At 43.0% G+C, this 25,466-nt stretch overlaps 4 protein-coding genes and 1 pseudogene across 7 annotated transcripts; 1 reads left to right on the forward strand and 4 right to left on the reverse strand.

Annotated features, from left to right (window-relative positions):
- The first annotated feature begins 535 nt into the window (after nt 1-535).
- Nucleotides 536-12,235, forward strand: wrd (Protein phosphatase regulatory B subunit well-rounded). 2 transcript variants are annotated; one of them, XM_086839292.1, is made up of 10 exons: nt 536-687; nt 2,201-2,686; nt 3,805-3,843; nt 4,046-4,220; nt 7,568-7,764; nt 7,926-8,260; nt 8,318-8,548; nt 8,612-9,004; nt 9,104-9,350; nt 10,462-12,235. In XM_086839292.1, exons 2-10 carry the CDS (start codon nt 2,342-2,344, stop codon nt 10,603-10,605), a joined length of 2,106 nt encoding a protein of 701 aa, XP_086695418.1. In that variant the 5' UTR covers nt 536-687; nt 2,201-2,341; the 3' UTR covers nt 10,606-12,235. The 2 variants fall into 2 exon arrangements, with proteins under 2 accessions (XP_086695418.1, XP_020817957.2); XM_020962298.2 differs by lacking the exons at nt 536-687; nt 2,201-2,686; nt 3,805-3,843; nt 4,046-4,220 and adding exons at nt 5,558-6,603; nt 6,776-7,277.
- Nucleotides 12,236-12,618: 383 nt separating this feature from the next.
- On the reverse strand, nt 12,619-15,874 carry LOC110191197 (importin-13-like; annotated as a pseudogene). Its single transcript, XR_015273128.1, has 5 exons — nt 15,842-15,874; nt 14,407-15,761; nt 14,043-14,319; nt 13,582-13,982; nt 12,619-13,480 (listed from the first exon to the last, which is right to left on the reverse strand). The product of XR_015273128.1 is annotated as an importin-13-like (transcript).
- Nucleotides 14,407-17,528, reverse strand: LOC147642696 (serine/threonine-protein phosphatase 2A 56 kDa regulatory subunit gamma isoform-like). Its single transcript, XM_086839291.1, has 4 exons — nt 16,364-17,528; nt 16,076-16,306; nt 15,842-16,010; nt 14,407-15,735 (listed from the first exon to the last, which is right to left on the reverse strand). The coding sequence occupies exons 1-3, from the start codon at nt 16,372-16,374 to the stop codon at nt 15,944-15,946; spliced, it is 309 nt and encodes a 102-aa protein (XP_086695417.1). The 5' UTR covers nt 16,375-17,528; the 3' UTR covers nt 14,407-15,735; nt 15,842-15,943.
- Nucleotides 17,529-17,994: 466 nt separating this feature from the next.
- On the reverse strand, nt 17,995-22,163 carry LOC110189426 (importin-13-like). 2 transcript variants are annotated; one of them, XM_020959503.2, is made up of 7 exons: nt 21,884-22,163; nt 21,224-21,720; nt 20,485-21,166; nt 19,811-20,410; nt 19,204-19,530; nt 18,587-19,146; nt 17,995-18,400 (listed from the first exon to the last, which is right to left on the reverse strand). In XM_020959503.2, exons 1-7 carry the CDS (start codon nt 22,073-22,075, stop codon nt 18,316-18,318), a joined length of 2,943 nt encoding a protein of 980 aa, XP_020815162.2. In that variant the 5' UTR covers nt 22,076-22,163; the 3' UTR covers nt 17,995-18,315. The 2 variants fall into 2 exon arrangements, with proteins under 2 accessions (XP_020815162.2, XP_020815153.2); XM_020959494.2 differs by having other exon boundaries at nt 17,995-18,440; nt 21,884-22,146.
- A 289-nt stretch (nt 22,164-22,452) lies between these two features.
- LOC110190914 (uncharacterized) lies at nt 22,453-24,558 on the reverse strand. The gene is made up of 3 exons (XM_020961575.2): nt 24,119-24,558; nt 23,525-24,003; nt 22,453-23,448 (listed from the first exon to the last, which is right to left on the reverse strand). Exons 1-3 carry the CDS (start codon nt 24,158-24,160, stop codon nt 22,599-22,601), a joined length of 1,371 nt encoding a protein of 456 aa, XP_020817234.2. The 5' UTR covers nt 24,161-24,558; the 3' UTR covers nt 22,453-22,598.
- Between the last annotated feature and the right edge of the window lie 908 nt (nt 24,559-25,466).

Here is a 25,466-nt window from a genome sequence, read left to right on the forward strand (position 1 = left end):
TTCTGTCACGCCAATAAAGGCAGGGAAACTTCTATGCACAGATTTCTCAAAATTTTTGAAACATCGGTATTTTTGGAAGACTAATCACATTTTACACAATTTTGAAATAAAATAAACATAAAACCAAGTAAAATAAGCATCCAAATTTATAATATGTTGATTAATATAATAATATTTATATATATATGAATATATATTATTATTATTTTTTTATTTTATTTTTTTAATAATAAAAAAAGTAGATTTTTCTCTAATTTTAAACGCCTAATACGAAATAATTTAATGTAATGTTGTAAGTGAAAAACTTTGTATAAAGATAAAGAATTATTAAATTTTTTACGCCACTACCGGGGTATTTGATATTAATGCATTATTTATTTTATTTCGTTATTGGGTAATTTTTTGTTACCCACCTACGATTCTTAATATGTTTGAAAGATCAAATTAGTATGTGCTTTATAAATTATTTTTAATTTAGGTGGCCCTAATATAATTTTAGTTACTATTTACCACTATCGCAACTATGGGATGAAAAGGGCAGTCTGGCAAGCCTGCCGGCAGCATGCAGCCCTGGCAACTCTATTTTCTATTGAGCAGGCCCGTCAACGTTGCGTGAATAAAACAGTTTACATAAATTATTATTTACAATTGCACAAGCCGTTGATGCTGTGCGTTCTCGAGCAAAAGGTGAACTTGACCCCGGTGTCCAGCTTACAGTCCGTCGAGCTGCAAAGTGTGAGATTCGCGGGCGAACCTTGTGAAATTCGCACGCGAAAATCGCAGAGATCGAAGAAATTGCAGCGCAAATAATACATAGCCTCGCGGTGTGCGTGTGTGTGCGAGTGCCCAAGTGCGAGTGAGTGTGTGCGTGCGTTTTTGTTAGAACTCGCATTTTACGTAAAGAACAGCTTTTATCAGCAGTGAGTTTGATGTTGGCGAACCTAAATCGCAGCAGGGGAAAATTGAACAAGTTCTTGCAACTTGTGGCGGTAAAGGAAACTCCAAATACCCCGAAATCCAAAACCCAACCAACCTCGCCCCTTGACATTCAAAGTTATATTCGTCTCCCCACGGTGTATGTACATGTATATTAATTGTGTGTTTGGGGTCTTGGGTGCAAGTGCAACTATTAATTGTGCCTAGTACACATTTTATTTATAAGCCATCATCTCTCAGTCCCTGTTTCGCTGCCTCAATGTGGTAGAATTAACTCACTTTTTGAGTAATGTTTGTGTAGAAAAACCCCTTCCGGCCCCTCCTGACCCAGCAACTCCTCGCACCTCCGCCAAAAAAAAAACCAACACCACCCAAAAGTGCTCTTCTCTTCCCATTTGCCTCGGCATGATATGGCAACCCTGGCAATTGGACGACGGCCATTGCTTCGCAACTTGTTGCTCGTCCCTCGCATCGCTCGCTCTCTTTGTCATGCTTGCCTCTCTCTCTCTGTCCCTCGCGAGTGTTTTGACATTTTTGTTATTTATTTCCCTTGAGTGTAAGTTGTGCGAAAATCCAAAATGTCTGTCTTTTGTTTATATGTGCACCGATACTTAATAATCCAATAATCCGATACAAAATTCCAAGCCCGAGAGCCCACACATGTCCAACTGGGAAGTTACAGCATTAGTCGCTGCATGAACGTGTTTGGCACCGTTTAGAACCGGATTTGCTATGCTAGAAGAAAACTATGGTTCTTGTGATCTGGGGACTTCTTGTGACAACTTTGGATCTCTGATTTGAAGCGGTTTTCCGCCATTAAGGCAATTCCGATTGGAAAGCGTTCGCCGAGAGAGATTCTGAAAGGTTGCTCCGTTTCCCATTAGCACTGTTTACACAGTAGCGGTCAAATTAATAGAATAGCATTGCAGAAACAATCAATAAGAATTTCCTATTTGGAATTTGCAAAATTTTAGTTTACATCTTTTGCTAAAAAGGATAAAAAAAAAATATGTTGATAATTGCCATATGTATTTAAAAATATGTATTTGTTTATAGGGTCAGTATGTTTTTTAATATTAAAAATAAAATTTATATGTACAAAAACGCACTATTTTTAAATGTTGATAAGTACCTATTTCTAACCGCAGGTGTATGAATGTATTTGAGTGTGAGTCTGTGTGTTTTCGGATTTTATAGCATGATATTGTTGTTATTTTTTTTTTAGTTATTGCTAAGTTAATTTCTTTCTTTCGACACTCCACAGTGCAAATATATAAGATTCAGATAGCAATCAATTGAGCAGTACAGCCGGCTGTTGTATTTGTTTGTTTGTTTGTTGGTTGTTTACGTTTTTTTTGTTGAAAGAGCCAAAAAGCCGGAGAACGAACTCTGACGACTGCGTATTATGGATAACGAGGCGTTAGAACCAACAACAGCGGCGCCAGCAGCAGCAGAGACAACAACAACAGCAGCAGCATCCACAGTATCATCACCAACAATAACATCAACAACAACAGCGTCAGCGGCAGATTCCAGAAACGAAACAGCCGCAAACAACAACACCAATACCAATAGCAGTAGCAACACTAGCGGCAGCATAGTCATACCAACAACGGCCACTAACGGTATCAAAGAGAGTAACAGTAACTTAAGTACAACAACACCAACAACAGCGCCAGCATCAGCAGCAACAACCACGGCGGCCATACCTATTGTGGTGACCAGCGGCGGTGTTCCAATCAGCAGTGAGGTGAGTTGTGTGCCCCCCGCCTTCTACTACTTTATACCTCACCCACTCCCCTTGCCACACGCTCTCTATCTTCCACCTGTCGTCGCCCTACGCATGCCTACCGTTATTTAACGTAAAGTAGAGAGTAATGCTTACTCGCACGTGTACATTAGTGTGTGTTATATGGATGTGTGTGGCGCACAACACTTCTTAGGACTGCAAATCGAAAAACTTAACTTTATCTAATCTTATCGCTGCAAATGATGTGTGTTACCTGTCGTTGCCTCCCTTTCACTCGCCCTGCGCACCGTACCACTTAGATGACCAACACCAATTAGATTACCAAATGTTGACGATTGTGAATGTCGTGTCGTTTGGATAACAAATCAAATCAGATATCTCATCAAGGCACTCAACAATCCAACCAGAACTTGTACTTGTGTGTTGATATCAATCAAATCAAATTTAGGTTCATGTAATCGAAATGGAATTGATAACAGCCGATAAATCAATTTTCTTTAAAATGTACAAGCTTGATGTATGTATATAGTTTCATTGTACATGTAATTATTGATTTCTCACTTAATGTTTGTGGAATTTAATCATAAATAATAACTTACTTAATTATAATTGATTTCGGCACTCCTTGCAGTCATAACATACATATTTTTATAATATATTAGGTCAGTGTCCTTAAGGGACAAAATTTAAATGATTAAATTGTAAATGTGAGACTGAGAACAAAAACTGATTTCAAAACAAATTAAAGTAAAATATATTTAACAAGCATTAGGGAAGTTACAAATCCTGCCTATGTGTATAAAAATGTGGGTTCTAAAATGACTTCTTAAACTAGTGTTTTATATATCCTGCATTAAATTTTGAACCAAAATCCACTATTTACAACTTAAAAAAAACCCGTATTAATCCCCGCTAGAAGCCTCTCACAATCAGAGTCTATATAAATGCAATACAAATGAGAATGCCGCTTGGGTAGTGCTTAAATAACCCTAATTAATAACTTCACTTAGCCCTGGTTCCGATGCGGATTGAATGCCTACCCAAGCCTACACGTCCCTGATCCAGTGCACATTTCAATCTTTGGCATTACTTAAATTAAACTCAGACTAAACCCACAGGAAGCTCGTCTGAGGCGTCAAGGATTCGCGCAGACCAAGGTAAAGGCGATCGATCTTTAAGGCGGCAAAGAATCACCACACCCACAGGACCCTCTCTGAACCGATTTTGCAAGTGCTCCGTTCGAGTTAGCTTTCGTACATATTGCTTTGCCTTTGTTACAATAGTTTTTACGTTTTCTAACTTTTAAACAACACGAAAAAGAAATCTACAGGAATCTTCTAAATCTTTATTTAATTGCAGGCTAACAAAGACAAGGACAGCACACCTCCGAGGGATGCACCGCCGCCCACGCCTATCACCAAGGGCCTAAACCTTACCGGCACGCCCATCGTCCGCAAGGAAAAGCGCCAGAGCAGCGCCCGCTACAATGCGTCCAAAAACTGCGAATTAACGGCCCTCAGTCCGCTGACCGAGAGTAAGTGGATCCCAAATGAAATTTAATTTTAAATTTAGTTGTTTAGTCTCATAGGCATGCAGATCGGTTTAGGGGATGGATCAAATCAAGTAGCCCACCTTCTAGGAAAGGTAGTTTTTGTGTCTTTAGATTCAAAAGCGTAAATGGAGTTTCTAAATCATCAAAAACATGTAAACGTTATTTGTATATACAGACAACCCATAAGACTTTAGGGATATTAAATATCACAAATTGTAATCAGATCAGATCAACGAATCCTTCAAATACGATTATGTGAGCAAATACGCTTTGCAGTTGAATAATCGGAAACAATATCTATATCGTATTCCCATACATATTTATGTAAATAAATATATCAAATATCAATTAGCAGAACTCTGTAACTTTCCGTTGTTATATTTGGGCCTACTGCATTCCGATCTGCATGCATATAGAGAACCTTGCCGGAGAGCCGAGCTTTGAAGGCTTTTGCTTGACTATTTTCGCTCAGCTGTTGCAATTTGTTTATTATTTGTTTTAATCACGTACGTTAAAGGTCAAGGGAGTGTCGTCTGATTAGGTGGGTGGCAACACTGACGTACGGGACACCCCCACACCCCGTACACTTAAACTCAGCCTCATCGCTTACATCTCTCACTCTCTATTTTTCCTTCTCCTTTCGACATTTCAACACATGCGCTGTCTTGGAAGCTTTTGCATTCCGGCTCTCACACTTCCGTAATGTGAGTGTCATCGGATTGTTATTCACTTTACCTTTTTAGTTAATTGCCTGTGAGGAGGTATCGTCTATTAAACAAATTTCGCATTTTTAATATTATTGTTTTATTCCGTCTGTTTGCCATAATTGCGGGGGCTTTCACTTCCACTGCAAGAGAGTGGCTCCAATCACCCACCCACCCACTCCGCGCGCTCTCTCTCTCTTTCTCTGTTCCTGTGCTCCGCTCTCTCATTCTTTTGAATATATCGATTTTTCCGATTGCCCGCAGCAGTCGAAGCAAAAAAAAAAAAGAACCGTTTGCACGACCGTGCAGCACCGCGAGCCGCAAAAACTTGAATTAATTGTTGAAATTATTTGCCCAAATTCGTTAATTGCCGTGCCCCGTCTCGTCCCCTCCGTTGCCAATTAAAACGTAAGTGGTCAGCATCGATTTGAGCCGCATTTCGGCGAGGGAAAACTTTTGCCCAGAGGCGTGCCGTTTGTTTCGTTGTCATTTTCATTATCATTTTCATTTCCATTCACAGTCGCAGTTACAGTTGTAGTTACAGTTACATTTCCAATGCATCTCATTTCGTTTTGGCATTAATAAACCATTATCTATATTACAATTCCATTACAGATTCTATAATTTCATGCCCAAATTGAGTTTCTAGTGTACGAATAGTCGGTTTTTATGTGTTGTTGTTGGTCGGTCGGCGGGGGCGGCTGAAACGGGCTATTGGTTCAATTTTCATTAAATTACGGGCCATTTGAACCAAGTGCGGCACTAATGAGATGGTCTTCGGTGCTATGTTGCTGACGGGCAACCTCAACGGCCCAAAACAGCAGCAGCAGCAACATCAGCAGGATCAGGAGCAGCAGCCGCCGCAGCAGCAGGAACAAAATACAAAACCTGCAGCCAGCAAGTCCTCCAGCACCAACAAAGAGCAGCAGGATCCGCAACCCATTGCCGCCGGGTATTATGCCCTCGGCATACGCATACCCAAGTCACCATCGTTTCACAGCGGACTAGACCAGCTGGCGGACGACGAGTTGGAGGATCAGGATCAGGATCGGGAGCAGCCGGGGCAGGAGCAGGCCGGCAGCCGATTCAAATTTAGCAGCGTGGAGGAGCTCAAGGCAAAGTTCGAGGGGCGAAAAACGCCCCTCTCGCCGCCCGAAGCAGCAGCAGCGGGAGTGGCAACAACATCATCCTCGCCCTCGTCCTCGTCCACCAGCTCAAACTCCTCGGCCTCGGCGCTGTCCTCACTGTCCCAGGCAGCCTCATCCTCGCTAGCCTCGGCGGCTGCCAACTCCTCGGCCTCATCCTCGGCAGCCACATACGGCGGTGGTGCCAATTCGGCGGCAGCGGCTTTGATAGCATCCTCCCCCTTTGGATCACAGTCCTCTACTTCCTCGTTGTCGCTCTCTTCGAATGCCGGCATGTCGAAGAACCCACCGACAGCAGCAGGATCGGCAGGAGCCTCGGGTAGCTCAACGAGTGCCGGCCCCGCACCGAGCAGCGGAAACTCCCTGGTGTCCACCCTGGCGCAGCACTTTTCTGCGGCTACCTCGGCCGCAGCATCGGCTGCTGTAGCAGCCGCCTCCTCTGCATCGGCCGCTTCCTCCTCCACACCTTCCACCGCACCAACCAACAACGCAGGCAGCTCCATCGCCGCTAGCAAGGTTTGCAGCTTGGTTTAGTCCAAACACAGCCATAAAACACACATTACACCCGCCATACACGCGGCTTACATATTTACACACACACACACATCTCCTATCCAATTGAAAACTGAAAGTTGATAAACCAAAAACCAATCTGCTCTCATTTCATCGCTACCTCATCATCCTCCAGTCACCTGTAAGCGCGGCCGCAGCCATAAAGAATATACTTAATGCCACCAAGAGTGTGGGCAACAGTGCTGCGGCGGCGGCAGCAGCGGCAGCGGCAGCCACCACCTCCTCATCATCCTCATCCTCCACGACCGTGGTGGCGACGCCAGCCGCCGCCGCCGTCGTCCCTCCAACCAGCGAGGCGCCCGTAGAGGAGCTGCGTCCGACGGTGGCCCAGAATCTGGTGGGCGGCATTAGCATCTCATTGGGCATTGGCCAGCGCAATGGCAGTGTCACATCCGCGTCGCCAGCAGTTGTGGCGATACCGAGCACCACATTAGTTGTGACCACATCCAGCCTGAGTATCCGCCAGAATGGGGAAATAATCCAGGGTCACCCATGTCTCCAGGACTCGCCCCAGACGCTGCAACAGCTGACGGGCAGTCCAGGACGGGCGCGGGACCGGAATCTGTTCTACTCGCCACCCACCGCTTCGGTTGCCCTGGCGCTGCCTGCACTGCGAGGTTGCTATCCAAGAAGGTCTCAGGCCAATGGCTGCGCCAGATCTCTTACCCTCTGCGTAGCCCTTGGGACCTGAGGCCTTCCAAACTTCTTGATCCTTTCTGATCTTCATTGGTTCCGTTTTTAGTTTTTAGTTTCGCTTGCTTGCTTTTGTTGATTAGTTTAGAGTTGTACGTTTCTTTCTTTCTTTGTTTAATTAAGGACTATGTTTTTAAGTTGTATTTTTTTTTTATAAAGATAGTAGATCGACTTTTTCCGGAAACTAATTATTATGTTCTGTGTATACCCTTAGAAACGGCATCCAGTGAAAGGGAGGATTTGTTCGTACAAAAGATCCGACAATGCTGCACCCTCTTCGACTTCTCCGAGCCGCTGAGCGACCTCAAATGGAAGGAAGTGAAGCGAGCTGCCCTTCACGAGATGGTCGATTTCCTTACCAACCAAAATGGGGTCATCACCGAAATTATCTACCCGGAAGCGATCAGTATGGTAAGCTGAAAGTCTGCAACGTTTGGTTTACAAGTTAAAATTTTACACAACTTGGTAAAGTCATGCAACACCCTTAAGTTTACGAAAGTAAATATCGAAACAGATAATTATAATATATTTTAAACTCAAGTTTACATTTGAATTTATTTGTATATTTCAAGTTTGCGGTCAACCTTTTCCGTACGCTGCCGCCATCGTCCAATCCGAATGGCGCTGAATTCGATCCAGAGGAGGATGAGCCCACGCTGGAATCGTCGTGGCCACATCTGCAACTTGTCTACGAGCTGTTTTTGCGCTTCTTGGAGTCACCAGATTTCCAACCAAATATGGCTAAACGTTATATCGACCATCAATTTGTATTACAACTTTTGGATTTATTCGATTCGGAGGATCCACGTGAACGTGATTTCCTAAAGACTGTTTTACATCGCATCTATGGAAAATTTTTGGGCCTGAGAGCATTTATTAGAAAGCAGATCAACAATGTCTTTTACAGGTAAGAGCGCATAATTCCACTCATCTTTGCTTAATTAACTCTTATCTGTGTATTTAGATTTATTTATGAAACGGAGCATCATAACGGCATAGCCGAGTTATTGGAAATCCTGGGCAGCATTATCAATGGCTTTGCTCTACCGCTCAAAGAAGAGCATAAACAATTTTTACTTAAGGTATTGTTGCCATTGCACAAAGCCAAGAGCCTCTCGGTCTACCATCCGCAACTCACCTACTGCGTTGTGCAGTTCCTTGAGAAGGATCCCAGTTTATCGGAGGCGGTTATCAAGTGAGTAAATTGTGATTTAAGCCCCATTTTTTTGAATATATGTATGAATTTTTTTATTTGTAGAAGCCTGCTTAAATTTTGGCCGAAGACGCACAGTCCCAAGGAGGTAATGTTCTTGAATGAGCTGGAGGAACTCTTGGACGTCATCGAGCCGGCCGAGTTTCAAAAGGTGATGGTGCCGCTGTTCCGTCAGATAGCCAAGTGCGTCTCCTCGCCCCACTTCCAGGTGGCCGAGCGGGCGTTGTACTACTGGAACAACGAGTACATTATGTCACTGATAGCAGATAACTCGGCGGTGATACTACCCATTATGTTCCCAGCGCTCAATCGCAACTCAAAGACGCACTGGAACAAGACTATTCATGGCTTGATTTATAATGCGCTAAAGCTGTTCATGGAGATGGATCAGCGGCTTTTTGACGAGTGCAGCAAGAACTACAAACAGGAGAAGCAGATGTAAGTAAAAGCTAACCAGAATAAGGCGATGGGTTGCTTACACTTTCTTGAACGATGGTTTGAACAATTTACTTTAAATTTCTTATGTTTCCATGGCAGGGAGCGCGAGAAGCTGTCGCAGCGGGAGGAACTCTGGCAGCAGGTTGAGAGCCTGGCCAAGACCAACCCGGAGTGGACGAAAGCGCGCCGCTTCAACGACTGCCTGCCGGTCAGCGACCGGGCCCTCTACGATCAATATAATGAGAATTGCGATCTAGCCTACGATCAGGGCGGCGACCAGCAGCAGACACGTCAGCCGCCGCCTCCGCTGCCGCCCCAGAAGCAGGCTCTGCAGGAGCCCCGAGAGGTGAGACAGGCACTTGCCACACTAACCACACTAAACAACTACTAATCCGCCACGTGTGATCTGCCTGGCGCCTGCCGTGAGCTGTCCCGCTCTGGCTCAACTCTAATTCTAATCGAACGAATGTCTGTTAAAATAATCACACTCATGTCATTTAAAAAATACATATTTGTATATCTTTAACACGTTGTCTATTAATTTATTTCTTATTGGTTACCACTGCACTGTCTGCCAACCCAAGCAATCCATAAACCCATAAACACGACACAATTCTATCCCATAATCTGTGTCTAATATGTGTATGGTCTGCACTCTTGGTTGAGCTCAGTGGTTCATTCTCATATTTAAAACCGGGCAAAATCCATAATTACCTAAATAACTATTCACGAATACACTTAGTTGTTGTTGATACTATTTTGTAAACTTTTAGCTCATTTGTATCTTTCATGATAAACATTTTTCTTCAGACATAATTGGAATTCTTCGAGTTAACGGGGTTTAAACTGTGGCTGTTGTTTTATAGTTTTTCAAAGCTTTTTGTTTTGACGGATTTTTAATTGTCATTACTAAAATTTTTTTTTTGCATGTCATTAATATAATGTAAATACATGAACTAAATGAACTTTTATCAAGATATTTCATAATTGCAAATGAGCAAAAAGTATGATAAACAAAAATGTTCTCAATCGTGTTCTGTATAGTCTTTCAAAACTCTATCGTTGCGTGTGTTCCTCAAACTATGTATTTCATGCTGCAAAGGCAGTTTAACAATATAAACCAAAATGTAGCCCTCATTCTTAACTACTGAACAACACTAGAAACATCTGTCCCACACATATACCCACTTGATCTGAATTGGAACTGTGTAACAAAGTACGACTACGGACGGGGTAACTGATGTACATACATACAAGGACATTATTGACCTAACCCTAAGCAACACGACCCCCTGAACAATTGCACCAGCACTCGGTAACTTAACGCAACCCACACCAATGTGTAGCACTCTAATTTCATCACCCGTCGTCCCGTTGTGTGCAGAGATGCAATTGTTAGTTTACGGGTCCTGTGTTTCTATTGCCAACCAACCACCCCCTTCCCGTTCCACACACAGATTCGTGGTGAGCGGAACAAGGATAAGCCGCTACTGCGCCGGAAGTCGGACCTGCCCTCGGACAGTGGGACCGTGAAGGCGCTCATCGAGCACAAGCGAACCGATGAGTACCTCACAACGCCGCCAGATGGGAACAACTACTAGGTGGAAATCGGCGGATCAGCGTATCAATGCCCAAAGATAAACCACACGAAATACCCAGAACAACACGTACACTTTCTACACCATAGGTGAAATACAAAACCAGAAAGAAGATGAAGGATACGATAAGCACGATTAGAACAAAAAGAAAATAATCAATTATTTGAATGCATTTGCATCGCATTTTTGGGGCTTAGTGGGGGCAGCGAACCACACAACTGCTATATATAAACACATATGAAATACTTATCTATAAAGAACAACATGCTTAGTACCAATAAAGATCTGAAATCCCAATCGAGATCAACTATATAAATTTATTTTGATTTGAATGCGAATGAAATTTTGAGTTTAGTTTACTTTCCCAAACGCATGTCTACGAGTGACGCTTCTTCTCGTTTTGCCTTTGCATGTCCTTAAGGCCACAAATTTATCGAACTGATTGATTAATAATCTATGCTATCCTCTCATTTCAGTGAAAACGTGAACATAGAATTGTACAGTTGAATTTGAAATATCTAACCTAAGGCCTAAGTAGGAGCTTACCTCCTCTCGATACCCCCCGACTTCTGGCACATACTTCGACATAGCTACATATATGACACTACCTACACACCATATATACTATACATACATATGTTTAACAATACTCTGCAGCTTAAATACACATTATTATATATGCGATTTAGCTTAGGTATTAGCAACAGCTTGCCTACATATAAATATTGATATAACTACAAATTGCCCAGGATAGAAACAGATCAAATTTGGTATGTAAGTATGTTTGTATGTACAAGTGTATTTTTGTATGTATTACATATTATATGTATGTATAAAAATATATAAATATGTTTGGAACAACAAGGGTCGGTATTCCTATAGATCGACCCCAAAAGGAACTAGGAGTTTTTAAGTGTGATGCCAGACAAGTTCACCCGATGCGCCGAAAGGATAGTGCCAATACGACCACGCAGCCCGAGAATATATCTATTTGTAAGCTTCCCTCAATCCCCGAATCATTCACAACAGACTTTAACTTTGCTGGTCTTAGGTACTTCTATTTCTACATGTTAATCCATATATATGCTATGTGTGTATATGAATGTATATTTAATATTGGATCTGTATTCGCCACTCGCTTGGTGGTTCTATAGTCATTATCTCGGGTCCGTTAGACAAGAAAAAATGCAGAAAACTATAATCTATATTCTAGGCGAAAGTTTTTGCTACCACTACCAAGTGCTGTAGTGCACGCTAAGAAAACGAAAGGCTTCAGAGTTTTAGTTATAGACACAAAGATATATATATATTATATAAAGAGATGTATTTACATATTTTTGGCATTATAGGTACATACACACAATGACGCGGGGAAGTTGCAGAAAAACCACAATAATAATATGGGAAGTAAAAGAAAAAGGGGCGAGAAAGTAATTCGTAGAAAGTCAGATTTTTTCATACAGGAAACGGTGAAAATCAGTACTTTTCATTGTAAGAACTATAAAATATATATTAAAAGTGGAAACAATAAATACAAAATGAGTTATACACCCTTAAAAAAAAATATATATGTGCAAATTGTAAATGAAGCATGTAATTTTGTAAAATTATAAATAAAAGTTTATCATGTCGAGAGTTAAGTGACTTTATCCAACTACACACAGATAAAAGACGGAGGGAAAACCTATTTAAATATAATTGGAGAAACAGCACAACCCAGATGTATGCTGTCGTGCTACTTAACTCGCAAGGAACTTCTTGGCGAGTCCTCGCGTCTTGAAGACCATCTCGGAAAGATACGGATGCTCTTGTAGACCTTTTTTCCATGAAGTCCAATCCTGCAGCATCTGCGTTACCCCTTGAGGCCCTTTTCTAACAACTGCCATCGGTAGACTTTCTAATATTTCTATTTCTACTTTGGACCAAGTACTCTTTCCACATACTTGGTTAAATAAATGACTTTGCGAAACTGTGCCTTGGAACTGAAAACCCATGAAAGCAAGATTAATGGATGTATTGTACATCGAATTATCCAATGACTTTATTAAGAATATAATATCTTAAATATATTGGCAGTATTCGCACCATATTCCGGCTTAAAATGATCACGCCCTGTTCTAATCTCTTAACACAGATATGAATGATGATCGGACCAAGGAACAGCCGATTAACCAGCCCGTTCTGCTGGTCATTCAACCAACAATGCCAACAATGAAGAAGAGAGGAGATTTGGATTGATGACATTGATGTCCTAGAGGCTGCCTACAGTGCCGTGAACCATGCAGTTATGAATTTAAGGAGCAGCTTTTAACCGATGTTGCAGGACCTTTGCCTTTTCATTATGGCCAGTTTCCAGGCACGATGCTGCTTGAGATTTTAAAGACGGTCAACGTCATGCTCTACAAGGTTGGGGACTGCAATCCATTAAGGTTGTCCATCCAGGACAGCCTCAAGCTTTTTGAGAGCACTTGGAAGAAGATTCAGGACAAGACGCTGTCATGCGATCGGCTCATCTTCTACGCTTTACAGGGCATGTCGCTACTGGAGAGTGGTGCCATCCGTAGCAGCATCAAATTTCTTGAACAATTTGTGATGCATTTACGCAACTCTGCACACATCATTGAGGTCGTCCTGGCCACCGGTGAACAGACCCCGTACACGGCCATAATGTATGTGGGGTATCTAGCGACACGGTCGGAAGTGGAGAACTTTGCCAACATCCATTTGGCCATTAACAAAAATATTTGACACATATGGCTGTCTGGATGAAGTCCCTGATGAACACTGAGCCTCTTCCAGAATGGGCTGCAGCACCTCAAGCATAATCCACGGCGGTGCATCAGGGCTCATTGGGCTGTGCTGATTCTGGCTCTCCTCACTAGGATAAGTTGGATATGACATTAAATTTTGAATATCGGAATTTTAAATATCTAAAATATCGCATTTAACGTTAAAATATTAATACAGGGTCATACTAACCTTACTGTCACAGCTGTGTAACGCGCTTTCGGTGTCGCCATCAGGAACTTCATCGAGACAGACATATCTGTCGAATATTTGTTTATTGCCAAAAGTATGTCGGAAAACTTGTCCACCTGCGATCGTGGCGTTAGATACCCCACACAGCCGTATAGAGGGTTTGTTCCCCCGTGGTCAGGACGACCTCAATATGGGCATAACTGCACGATTGCATCACAAAGTGCTTGAGAAAAGTGATGCTGTTGCGGATGTCACCACTCTCCAGCAGCAGCATGGCCCGCAGAGCATAAAAGATAAGCCAGAGTGTTCTCAATAAGCTTGAGGCTGTCCTGCATGAACAACCTCAACAGCTTTTGCATTAACGGATTGCAGCCCTCATCCTTGTAGAACATGACGATACCCTAAGACAAGCAATTTGGATTTTTTTTATTATAGAAAAAACAACTACCGTGAAGTCTTACCGTCTTTAAAATCTCAAGGCATCGAGACTGGAAGCTAACCATAATGAAAAGACAAAGGTCTTGGTGCTGCTGGCTGCCTTTAGGACATCCATGTCGTCAACCCACATCTCCGCTTTTCTCCTGAGGATTGGCATTGTTAGCTGCATGACCAACAGAACGGGCTGGACAAGCGGCTGTTCCTTGGTCTGATCATCATCCACATCCGTGTTTAGGGAAGAGAACAGGGTCGAGATCATATTAAGCCGGAAATGGTGCGAGTCCGAGCCGAAAGTGTTTTCTGCACAAATTAAACAATAGGTTAAGTCTAATCGATCAATTGAATTATCTTAAAACAAAAACCCAAACAAATATTGAATGAACTTACCGTTTCCTCTTGGCAAATAGCCTTCAGCTCCTCAAAACACGGACTGACAATTATGTCCAAGTACCTAGGTATATCCTCGAGCGGCAGCACGCTCATCAGCTTTCCGATGCTGAACATTAGCCGCACCGAATCTGAGTTCTTCATACGCCCCGTGTTTAGGCAGGCGTGGCAAGTGGTTTGGCATACGGCTTCATCTGCAGCTAGCAGTCCCTGCACAGCTCCTTGAGAGCCAATGTGGCCAGAGCCGACATCGACGAGTACAGGTCGCTCACTAGCAGATTGACGGCTGATGGGATGTAGGTGGGTTTCTCCTTTAGCCAATTGCAATAATCGGGCACAGATTGAAAAGAGTAGATACAGGCCTCAAGCTTTGTCCTGAGCGTCGACAATAGCCCTGTCCACAAATGTATAAGATATGTCCTGCCTGTAGGTTTGGGAACACTCCAGATTATCAGTGTTCCACTTGTAGAGGGACTTCTCATCCGGATGCCAGATTTCCGCACCAAAATACTCGTTAGGTGCGCATAGAATGGCTTAATGTCCTCCAATCGTCTGCTCTTCGATGGGTGCAGTCCAGAATGTTCTGAACGATACGCTTTAAAACCTCAGAGCTCCTGGATCGTTGGACGTTGACGAGTGCCGTACCACGGCAGACACGACCGTCGTGTTTATGCATGACAATGTCCTCGTTGTTGTTGTTGCGGTTCTACTCCATTTTTATGTTGTCGAATATTGAGTCGTGGAACATTTTAATTAGTACAAACGCCGTTTATGGGCAAGTATCAGTCAGGCTGAATGATAATGCTGACCATTGTCTTCAAAGACTTTGCCAGCCCGTTCTCGTCAGTGGGCATGCAGCCATCGCCAGCGCAAATGCATAGCCCTTACTTCTTAAGGCCCTGTTCATGTTGCTGTAGATCAATGCATCCCACTGGCGCTTCATCTTCATCTTCAAATACTCGCGGTCTGAAGGACGATCGGAACCCGCTTACCGATCTCCGCTCGTAGCTTAAATCGCTTAGCACAGGTGTGAATAATTGGGGCCTTCTCCGGAATGACTTGCAGCACCTCCAGCATAATTAATAGCTGCACAGCTAGGAGCTGATATTTGGAATTAGCTGGTGCTGTAACCTCATCAATTGCGACGTGCTGCTCGTCCAGCATATGGACTAGAAATGCACCGAGGGAGATGCACAGCCTGTTAAGGACGATATGTAGACCCCGGCGAACTGCACGGCCGTCTCGAGGATCTTCTGCTTAAGTTCCTGTCGGTTCTTTACTGGAACCTCACCCCAATCCTTTGTGAGCTTCGATTGCAGAGTATTGGAGCTAGTGTGAAGTATGAAAGTTGCTAACTATTAAACCATTATTCAAGAAGGTGTAAAGGATCCTTTTGCCCTATTTTAGTTAGCTTTTTTTGACCGCTTTTACTTACATCAGCTTCTCCTGTTTGTAGTTCTTGGTGCATCGTCGAAAAGTCGCTGAACCATCTCCATAAACAGCTTGAGAGCATTATAGGGCAAGCCTTGAATAGTCTTCACCATTGCGTCTTTGAGTTACCTCCTTGGGACTGCGCGTCTTCGGCCAAAAATTTAAGCAGGCTTCTACAAATAAAAAAATGCATACTCATATATTCAAAGAAATGGGGCTCAAATCACAATCTACTCACTTGATAACCGCCTCCGATAAACTGGGATCCTTCTCAAGGAACTGCACAACGCAGTAGGTGAGTTGCGGATGGTAGACCGAGAGGCTCTTGGCTTTGTGCAATGGCAACAATACCTTAAGTAAAAATTGTTTATGCTCCTCTTTGAGCGGTAGAGCAAAGCCATTGATAATGCTGCCCAGGATTTCCAATAACTCGGCTATCCCGTTATGATGCTCCGTTTCATAAATAAATCTAAATACACAGATAAGAGTTAAATAAGCTAAGATAAGTGAAATTATACGCTCTTACCTGTAAGGCATTGTTGATCTGCTTTCTAATAAATGCTATCAGGCCAAAAAATTTCCCATAGATGCGATGTAAAACAGACGACTGACAGCCAACTTTCAGTTTTCACTTGCCGCGCAGAGCCATTACTCTGCATTCCAAGCTAACAAAGGATTGGGATGAGCTTCCAGTGGAGAGCCGAGGAGAGCTTAAGCAGAATATTCTCGAGACGATCGTGCATTTCGCCGTGGTCTGAAGATTGTTGTCAACCTGCTATGCATCTTCCTCGGTGCTTATATAGTCCATATGCTGGACGTGTGACACTGCGCCATAGAGGAGACGTTCCAGAAGCAGCAAATATCAGCTCCGATGTCCAGATGATTATGCTGGGAGTTCTGCATGCCATTCCGAATTAGGCTGAGATTATCCACACCTGTGCAAGGCGAGTTAAGCTGCGCGCAGAGATCGGTAAGTGGGTTCCAATCATCCTCCAGACCGCAGGAGTATTTTAAGTTGAAGATGAACCGCCAATGGGATGCGGAGACCTACAGCTACTTGAACACAGCCTTAAGAAGTATGGGCTTTGCATTCGCGCTGGTGATAGCTGCATGCAAACTAACGAGAACGAACTGGTCAGGTCTTCTTCGAAGACAATGATCAGTATAATCATTCAGCCAGACTCTCACAACTGCCCGAAGACGGCGTTTGTACTATTTAAAATGTTCCTCGACTCGCTCTCTGACATAAAGAAAAAAACGAGTTGAAGCGAGACGACAGCAATAAGGACAATTTCATGCACATATACACGATGTTCGTGTCTGCCGTGGTATGGTACTCGTCGCTGCTACTCAGGGGAATCACGTCCAATGATCCAGGATCTCTCGAAGAGCAGACGCTCAAGTGCTTGGAGTACAGTAAGTCATTGTATGCCGCCTAACCAGCATTTTGATGCGGTAATCTGAGTATCCGAATGACAAGTCCTTTGACAAGTGGAATTCTGACAATTTGGAGCGTTTCCAAACTTGACAGGCAAGGCATATCTGACACATTTGTGAGCTCGTTACTCAATAATTCTATTCATGTCGTTCTCCAAATTGAATTTTCCTCTGCTCCGATGTACTGCACGATATTCAATCCAGGCCGCCACGGTGGACGAGGCTATAGCAGTTTATTATAGAGATCCGACGCGCTGGAAAAAATTGGAGGCATGCATTTACTCCTTCCACTCGGTGGCCGAGCATTATATATATATATACCTAGATTTTTTGTACATATTTGTCTGCCCGAGCTCCAGGCTATTTGCCAAGAGAAAACACACATTAAAAAATTTTTTTTACAGATTTCCGATTTTTTTTTTTTTTTTGTTAGTAAAACTTTTTAAGAAAATTTAGATGTTATTCCGAGCACAACTGACTGAAGAATGAATTTTTGTACGTCGCAACTTACGAATGTCACCTATTTTTTTTCAAATTTAAAGCAAGGCATACTTGATGTATCAAACATTTTAACTTGCCCCAACGTTATTCTTATCACTTTTTTCCCGATTTTACAACACTGTTTTTCTAAACCTTCCGATTCAAATTCAAATAAACAATGACTTGTATGACTCTATTATTAATTAAATATCGGCCTTCCACGCAAAGAAAACGAAAGGCTTCAGTTTTAGTTATAGACACAAATATATATATATATATATATATATATATTATATAAAGAGATGTATTTACATATTTTTGGCATTATAGGTACATACACAATGACGAGGGGAAGTTGCAGAAAAACAACACTAATAAAATGAAAAGGATAAGAAAAAGGCGAGAAAGTAATTCGTAAAAAGGCTAATTTTTTCATACAGGAAACGGTGAATATACAAATATACATTAATAGTGGAAATAATAAATACACAACTAAATACAGTTGGAGAAACTATACCAGAACCCGGATGGACGAGTTGGCCACTTATTGTGCTACTTAATTCACTGAAACTTCTCGGCAAGTCCTCGCGTCTTAATAGCCATCTCTGATAGATGCTGCTGCAGAAGTCGCTTGTTGACCTTTTCCCTTTCGGAGTCAAAAAAAAAGGTAATAGTTGGTTTTAATTCTTTAAAACCAAGACTCTCCTTACTATATAATAAAAATATATCAATGATAATATCGATTTGTCGCAACATCAAAATAACGAGTTATGTATCGTCAGATAGAGGATAGACATATCGATGTTATCTGCAATTTCTACTTCACACTCACTTGACTATTAGAGCTGTGTAACGCGCCTTCTCGGAATCCGTAATAAGCTGGGTGGGGAAATTAGGTGTCGCCATCAGGGACTTCATCCAGACAGCCATTTCTGCAGGATACATCTTGTTCATGGCCAACAGGATGTCGGCAAACTTGTCAACTTGCGATCGTGGCGTCAGATACCCCACACACATCATGGCCGTGTAGAGAGTCTGTTCACCCGTGGCCAGCACGACCTCGGTGATATGGGCATGATTGCGCGATTGCATCACAAAGTGCGTGAGAAACTGGATGCTGTTACGAATGGCACCACTCTCCGGCAGCGTCATGCCCCGCTGAGCGTAAAAGATAAGCCGATCGTAGGCCAGCGTCTTGTCCTCCAAGGCCTGCGGAATCTTCTTTACGATCTGAGACAGACAGCCAAAAAAGGTCTCCATAGTGTCAGAAATGTTTGAGAAGTTCTGCTCCGGAGTGTTTTCAAAATGCTTGAAGCTGTGCTGAATGAACTCTCTTAATAGCTGTTGCATTAACTGCTTGCAGCCCTCTTCCTTGAAGAACATGACGATGGCCTAAGACATGCAATAAGTAACTTTTATTTTGGAAATAAGCATACCGTGAAGTCTTACCGTCTTTGAAATCTGAAGTGTGGGTGCACAGCATCGGGTCTGGAAACTGGCCACAATAAAAACACAAAGGTCCTGCAACATCGGTTGAAAGCTGCTCCCTAAATTCATAATCGCATGCTTCATGGCGCTGCAGGCAGCCTCTAGGACATCAATCTCCTCCACCCACATTTCCGCTATTCTCCTGAAGATTGGCATTGTTCGCTGCATGACCAGCAGAACGGGCTGGACAATCGGCGGCTCATCATCCATATCCGTGTTAACGGATGAGAATAGAGTCGATATCATATTTAACCGGAATATGGTGCGAATCCGAGCCGAAGGAGTTTTCTGCAAATAATTAATAGGATAAATTTTATCGATCAATCCAAAGAGTTCACTTCAAGCAAAAAAGATTTTATTTCCGGACATGTTTTTCCTTTATTGAATTAAAAAAAAAACTGTGGGAAGGTAGCGGGAGGTAAATATGTTAAGTGTGCGTTAGATTTTAAAACGATTATTTGCACATTCACAAAAAAAAAATTATATTGACTTTCAAAATAAAAATATAAAAGAGCGTTTAAAATAATAAAATTGTAGGTATTTTCTAAATAATAATGATTGGACTCACCGTCTCCTCTTGGCAAATGGCCTGCAGCTCCTCAAACCACGGACTGACAATTACGTCCAAGTACCTAGGTATATCCTCGGGCGGCAGCACGCTCATCAGCTTTCCGATGCTGAACATTAGCCGCACCGAATCTGAGTTCTTCATACGTCCCGTGTTTAGGGAGGCGTGGCAAGCGTTAAGCAGTGGCTCGGCATAAGGCTTCATCTGCAGCTGACAGACCCTGCACAGCTCCTTGAGACCCAATGTGGCCTGAGCCGACATCGACGAGTTCAGGCCGCGCACTAGCAGATTGATGGCTGATGGGATGTAGGTGGGGTTCTCCTTTAGCCAATTGCAATAAGAGCCAACTGTCTCCAGCGCTGTGCCCAGTAGCTTAACGTTTAGCTTATCGTACGGTATCTCGGCCAGCACCCGCATGAGCCTCGGTATCTGACGCGACTCCTCGCCGCCAAAGTGATCGGCCACCGATTGAAAGGAGTAGATACAGGCCTCCAGCTTTGTCCAGTGCGTCGGATGTCTTTGTAAATCGGCAATAGCCTCGTCCAACATGGCGGCTAGGATTTCCAAAATATAGCCGTGCAGTACATCGTAGCAGGACATCTTTGGCAGCAAAGGAAGATGGAAAACTAAATTTGAAGAACGATATAATTGGAATTATTAAGTAAGGAGCTCACAAATGTATCAGATATATCCAGCCTGTAGCATCGGAAACACTCCAAATCGTCAGAGTTCCACTTGTCGAGGGATTTCTCATCCGGCTGCTCCGATTTCCGCACCAAAATGCTAGTTAGGTGGGCGTACAATGGCTTTATATACTCCCAGCACTTGAGCTTCTGCTCTTCGATGGGCATGGCGAAGACCTCGTCCTGCAGCATGTACCAGAAGGCCAGGGCCATGGTGCTGCATGACTCCTCCACGGGATAGATCCCCGGCTTGTCGGTGCAGTGCAGAATCTCCTGAACGATACGGTGTACCAGCATGGAGAGCTCTGGATCGTTCGACGTGATTCCGCTGAGTAGCAGCAACGAGTGCCGTTCCACTGAGGATACAAACAACATGTATATGTGGACTATAATGTCCTCATTGTCATTGTCGCGCTTCCACTCCATTTTTGTGATGTCGCAGAGCGAGTCGAGAAACATTTTAATTAGTAAAAACGCCGATTTCGGATAGTTGTGGCAGTCCGGCTGAATGATTATGCTGACCATTGTTTTCAGACAGGTCTCGGCCAGCTCGTTCTCGTCAGCGGACATGCAGCCATCGCCAGCGCGAATGCACGGCCAGTAGCACTTGTGCACCACCTCCAGCAGGACGGCTGTGATGCTTACGCATCCCTCAATAGAATACCCAATGTTTCTGTGGAAGGTCAAAATTTAATTAATAATATAGTCATACAATACACGAAGCGCTTACTTAATCCACGTGCCGACGCACTTAACGGCCCTGTTCATGTTGCTGTAGGTATCCGCATCCCATTGGCGGTTCATCTTCATCTTCAAATACTCCTCGGCGGTCTGAAGGACAATCGGAACCCGCTTACCAATCTCCGCTCGCAGCGTTACTCGCTGAACAGAAGTGTGAATAATCTGGGCCTCCTCTGGAATGGCCTGCAGCACCTCCAGCATAATCCACAGCTGCACATCGGGGCTGATATTTGGGATTTGCTGGTTCTGGAACGTGTTGATTACCTCATCGATGGCGCAGGGCCACTCGTCCAGCATATGTACGATATAGGCACCGAGGGAGATGCACAGCCGGTTTAGGACGATCTTTGGACCGTCGGCAAACCTTACGATCGTCTCGAGGATCTTCTGCTTCAGCTCCTCTCGGTTCTCCGGCGGCACCTCATTCCAGTGCTTCATCAGCTTCGAGTGCAGGGTAATGGCGCCAAAGAACTGAACCTCCTGGCTCTGCGCGGCAAAGACGAAACATTGGAAATGCATCGGGTGGTTGTAGGGGGCACAGGGTGGTCCATGGTGAGGAGGAATGCAGGAGGTGGTGCATACGTGGGTGGAAGGGTATACATATCGAATTAATTGATGCATTGATGCGCAGGTCCTGCGAGGTACTCACCTTGCCAAGCTGCATCAGCTGCCAGCAAAATTGCCAGGCCTGCGGACTGGTCTCGGCATCTATGAGCCACTCGTGGGTGATCGCCTGGTCCTGTGAGTTGGAGCGGTAGAAGGCCACGACAGCCTCCTCCAGCCGCACTATGTCTATGGGTTCCATGCCGATGGCGTCTGTCGACTGCCAGCCTCTTTCCATATATCCTCTCCACTCTTTGCACGGCGGCCAGGTGAAAACAACTTGCGACTGCAGACTATCGAATACTTTGTAAGCTATCGATTGCCCTTGGCCGGCGGGCACACTGCCACACTTGGATATATGATTTCGATACACTTTTTATTTAACGGAAGTAACTAATTTTTTTAAACATTCTCTGCAACTCCTTAACAGGTAAACATTTTGAAAAAAGTTATTTTAAAATATGTTTTAAATTAGTTTTTATAGCATATTTAAACTTTTAAACTGACTAAAGGGATTAATGATAAAAGACCCCTTGTGAAGCAAATAAACTTTTATATTTACTTCGTTTTTTTTTTCTGTATTCCATTTTTTAAGCCGGTTTAAATATTAAATTAGTTTATATACATTGGTAACTGATATTTTCATACTCTTGTTCATAAAGTATAATACTTCTTCGTACCGTAAAATACAAATAAATAACATAATGAATAAACGATTTAAAATTTAACAACTGTAAAGATATAGCTGAAATAGGTTTAGCTCAGAGCTTGCAGTCAAACTCAAAATGGAGCCTCCAAAAACAGTACTTAAGCTTTGAGCACTGCCCAAGGATAAATGTTCGGCTCTCTTCGTCGATGTACATATCAATTTCCTCGTTTTCGCACAATGATGATACTGCCTTTTGCTCAAAATCGTTGCTGGCCGGATCAAGGATACTCCGTCCAACCATGCTCCATTTGTCTGTGACGAGTCCGCAGTTCTGTTTTTCCAGGAGATCGAAAATTGACCGCATTGGCTTATTGGCTACCATAAAGGGCAGGACAAAGGAGCACCGAACTAGCCCAAAAAACTTTGGGAAAGGCAGACACGAATGTAGGGGACAAACGCCAGCTACAGCACTGGTGACCCAGTCAGCGGTTTTATGGTCCTCGCAACCAATGAGTAGATTGGAACTGAATTTTGTCATGGTGGTTCTCTCACTGAACTTAAGGTGATCTCCGGCATAGTTCTCAAACAGCGAAAAGAAGTGCTGCAAAACCGCCTTAATATCCACACTCTCGGCTTTTGGATCCTCGTTGCTAATGACTAGGGCGTACTCTATGTTCTCTGGCATCACTAGGGCGTACGGAGGGCTATCGATCGGCTTAACACACCCCACTTCTTCCCCGACCTGGGGCTGTAACGGCTTGGAAATTGTGCCGATGTCATCGTCGTCGGATGAATCCTCCGTGTCGGTATCTGATTTTATATAATTTTTGACGCTAGTTAATAACTTGGAACCCGAAATGGTATCAATCCTGCCCTCCTGGTTCAGTGCTTCTGTTTTGCCCTCCTTACTGGTCAACGTAAAGGTGGAAGTAAGTTGGTCAATAGAGGCCGAAATCCGTTGTCTGGAAACATGTCGGAAAATACCGTTTTTAATATTTTATAGACTGTAATGGGGTGTAAGGGAGGCTACCCATTTACCTCTTAGTGGAAGCTTCATCCATATCGTTTACTCGGCGTCTCTTGTGCTCCGGAGAACTCGATCCCGTCGAAGCCGATTCAAAGCTCGTGTTACTTCTAGCTGAGATGCTGGAGCTAGTAGAGTCTGCGGAGTCCGAGAGCTCACAGAACTGGGGCAGTCGGTCGATAGGCAACTTCCTTGCATCTTCGGGCTGTAAAAAGAACTGTCTTTGGGTGTCGACTTCGGATGGGGAGTAGAATTGCAAAAAGCAAACGAATGTCTGTGCATGGAACAGCGAAATTGCCGATCCATTGACGTTTTCAATGCCATCGCCAAAGTCCTGACTCCGCAACAAGGTAGTCAGTCGGTCGTCGTTGCCGAGTGTTTTGGCCAGACTGTGGATTTCCTGACGATCGACCGGTACTCCCACCAGAGTTTCCAGTTGGACCTTCAGGTCATACATGGTGGCTCCGTCTTCGATTTCGAATATGTGTGGTTTCTGAGGAACAAGAGTAACTATTATAAAGTTGTTGTGCTGGTTAGAGTATTGCCATCAAGCTTAGCTTAATTTGCATGTGCCGCCAAAACTTGCCTACAAATTACCAACAGCTTACCTTCGAGTTCTCCTCGGATTCTAATTTAATCTTAACAAACATGTCTTAAAGTTTCTGTTTTGATTCACACAGCTAAAAATATTAAAGTTTGATTAACTAAAAAATGTGTTTTCGGGCCGGCAAAGAAGAAAAGGAATTAAAAACAGTAATCCGATCGTTTTATTCCATTATTTGTCTTCCCCTTTTTCTTTGGCTATCGGGTTATCGGGCTATCGCCATAAAAGTGCAATTTTATGGGAACAATCAGCTGTTTCAAGTGTGGCCAGCCCCACTTGGCGTTATTGCCATTTTTGCAATGTTGCTGCGTCGAAATGGAGCGGTGGGATATTGGAACATGGAGGGGATCTTTAATTTTTAATTTATTTCGAAATTAGGGCACTAATTCGAAAAAATAAGGTGTCTAAATCCTACAAAATGAATTTATTATTGTTTTTTACTGGGTTTGAAAGTATTTGAAATTTGGATGTATTACAAAAAGCATGTGAAAAATCGTGTTTTCACGGATTTCTTAATATCTCGGCTAATCAAACGCGTGTAGCAATACCCAATACGCCAAAATGAAGGACAATTATTTTAGCTTTACTCTACCAAGTTTCAATTTCTTCAAACTGTCAGCTTTTGAGCAAATCCCATAACAGTGATCGAACCTCAGGGTCGGCTCCATACAAAATAGGGATTTACGAACGCGTGCACATATGCACGGTATATAGGCTTACGAGGAGAAGATTAACGAATATTTAGTGAAAATTTCAATTGTTTCAACCTTCAGATTTTGAGAAAATAGAATAACAGTGGGTGGTGTATTTGGGCTAATAGCTAAGGCGCGAACTATGAAATTGGAACTAGATGGGAACCAGCAGAGAACCACTCGCTAAACCAGACCATGGAACCATGTTAAGAAAAATACTAAATTAAATAAAAATTAAGAAAAAAACAACAATTGTATGAAATATGCCAGCCCCATGAATGGAATTGACATTCCGTTAATCTTCCCCTCGTAAGACTATATACCGCGCATATGTGCACGCGTTCATAAATCGAAGTTATAAGCCTTACAATTTTGCTCAAAAACTGACAGTTTGAAGAAATTGAAACTTGGTAGAGTAAAACTACAATAAATGTCCTTTATTTTTTCGTATCGGGCATTGCTACACGCGTTTGATTAGCCGAGATATTAAGAAATCCGTGAAAACACGATTTTTTACGTTTTTGTTTAATACATCCAAATGTCAAATACTTTTAAACCCAAAAAAAAAAAAAAACAATAGTAAATATATTTTTTAGCATTTAGAAACTTTTTGTATTCGAATAAGTGCCTTAATTACGAAATAAATTAAAAATTAAAGAT

Source organism: Drosophila serrata, unplaced genomic scaffold (genome assembly GCF_035046125.1).
Source record: "Drosophila serrata isolate PLE 108 unplaced genomic scaffold, ASM3504612v1 contig_364, whole genome shotgun sequence".
Taxonomy (NCBI): Eukaryota; Metazoa; Arthropoda; class Insecta; order Diptera; family Drosophilidae; genus Drosophila; species Drosophila serrata.

Excerpts from the sequence above, each read along its gene's own strand:
- LOC147642696 (XM_086839291.1), bottom strand. Across the intron at positions 16,011-16,075 it reads TTATCGGAGGCGGTTATCAA|AAGCCTGCTTAAATTTTTGG; the intron begins GTGAGTAGATTG and ends TTTTATTTGTAG.
- wrd (XM_020962298.2), top strand. The coding sequence starts at position 5,713 with ATGGTCTTCGGTGCTATGTTGCTGACGGGCAACCTCAACGGCCCAAAA. Across the intron at positions 9,005-9,103 it reads TACAAACAGGAGAAGCAGAT|GGAGCGCGAGAAGCTGTCGC; the intron begins GTAAGTAAAAGC and ends TTTCCATGGCAG. Across the intron at positions 9,351-10,461 it reads CTCTGCAGGAGCCCCGAGAG|ATTCGTGGTGAGCGGAACAA; the intron begins GTGAGACAGGCA and ends TTCCACACACAG.
- LOC110189426 (XM_020959503.2), bottom strand. The coding sequence starts at position 22,075 with ATGGAAAGAGGCTGGCAGTCGACAGACGCCATCGGCATGGAACCCATA. Across the intron at positions 21,167-21,223 it reads TGCGTCGGCACGTGGATTAA|AAACATTGGGTATTCTATTG; the intron begins GTAAGCGCTTCG and ends GACCTTCCACAG. Across the intron at positions 19,147-19,203 it reads CACTTCAGATTTCAAAGACG|GCCATCGTCATGTTCTTCAA; the intron begins GTAAGACTTCAC and ends TGCATGTCTTAG.
- LOC110190914 (XM_020961575.2), bottom strand. The coding sequence starts at position 24,160 with ATGTTTGTTAAGATTAAATTAGAATCCGAGGAGAACTCGAAG. Across the intron at positions 24,004-24,118 it reads AATCCGAGGAGAACTCGAAG|AAACCACACATATTCGAAAT; the intron begins GTAAGCTGTTGG and ends CTTGTTCCTCAG. Across the intron at positions 23,449-23,524 it reads GATGAAGCTTCCACTAAGAG|ACAACGGATTTCGGCCTCTA; the intron begins GTAAATGGGTAG and ends ACATGTTTCCAG.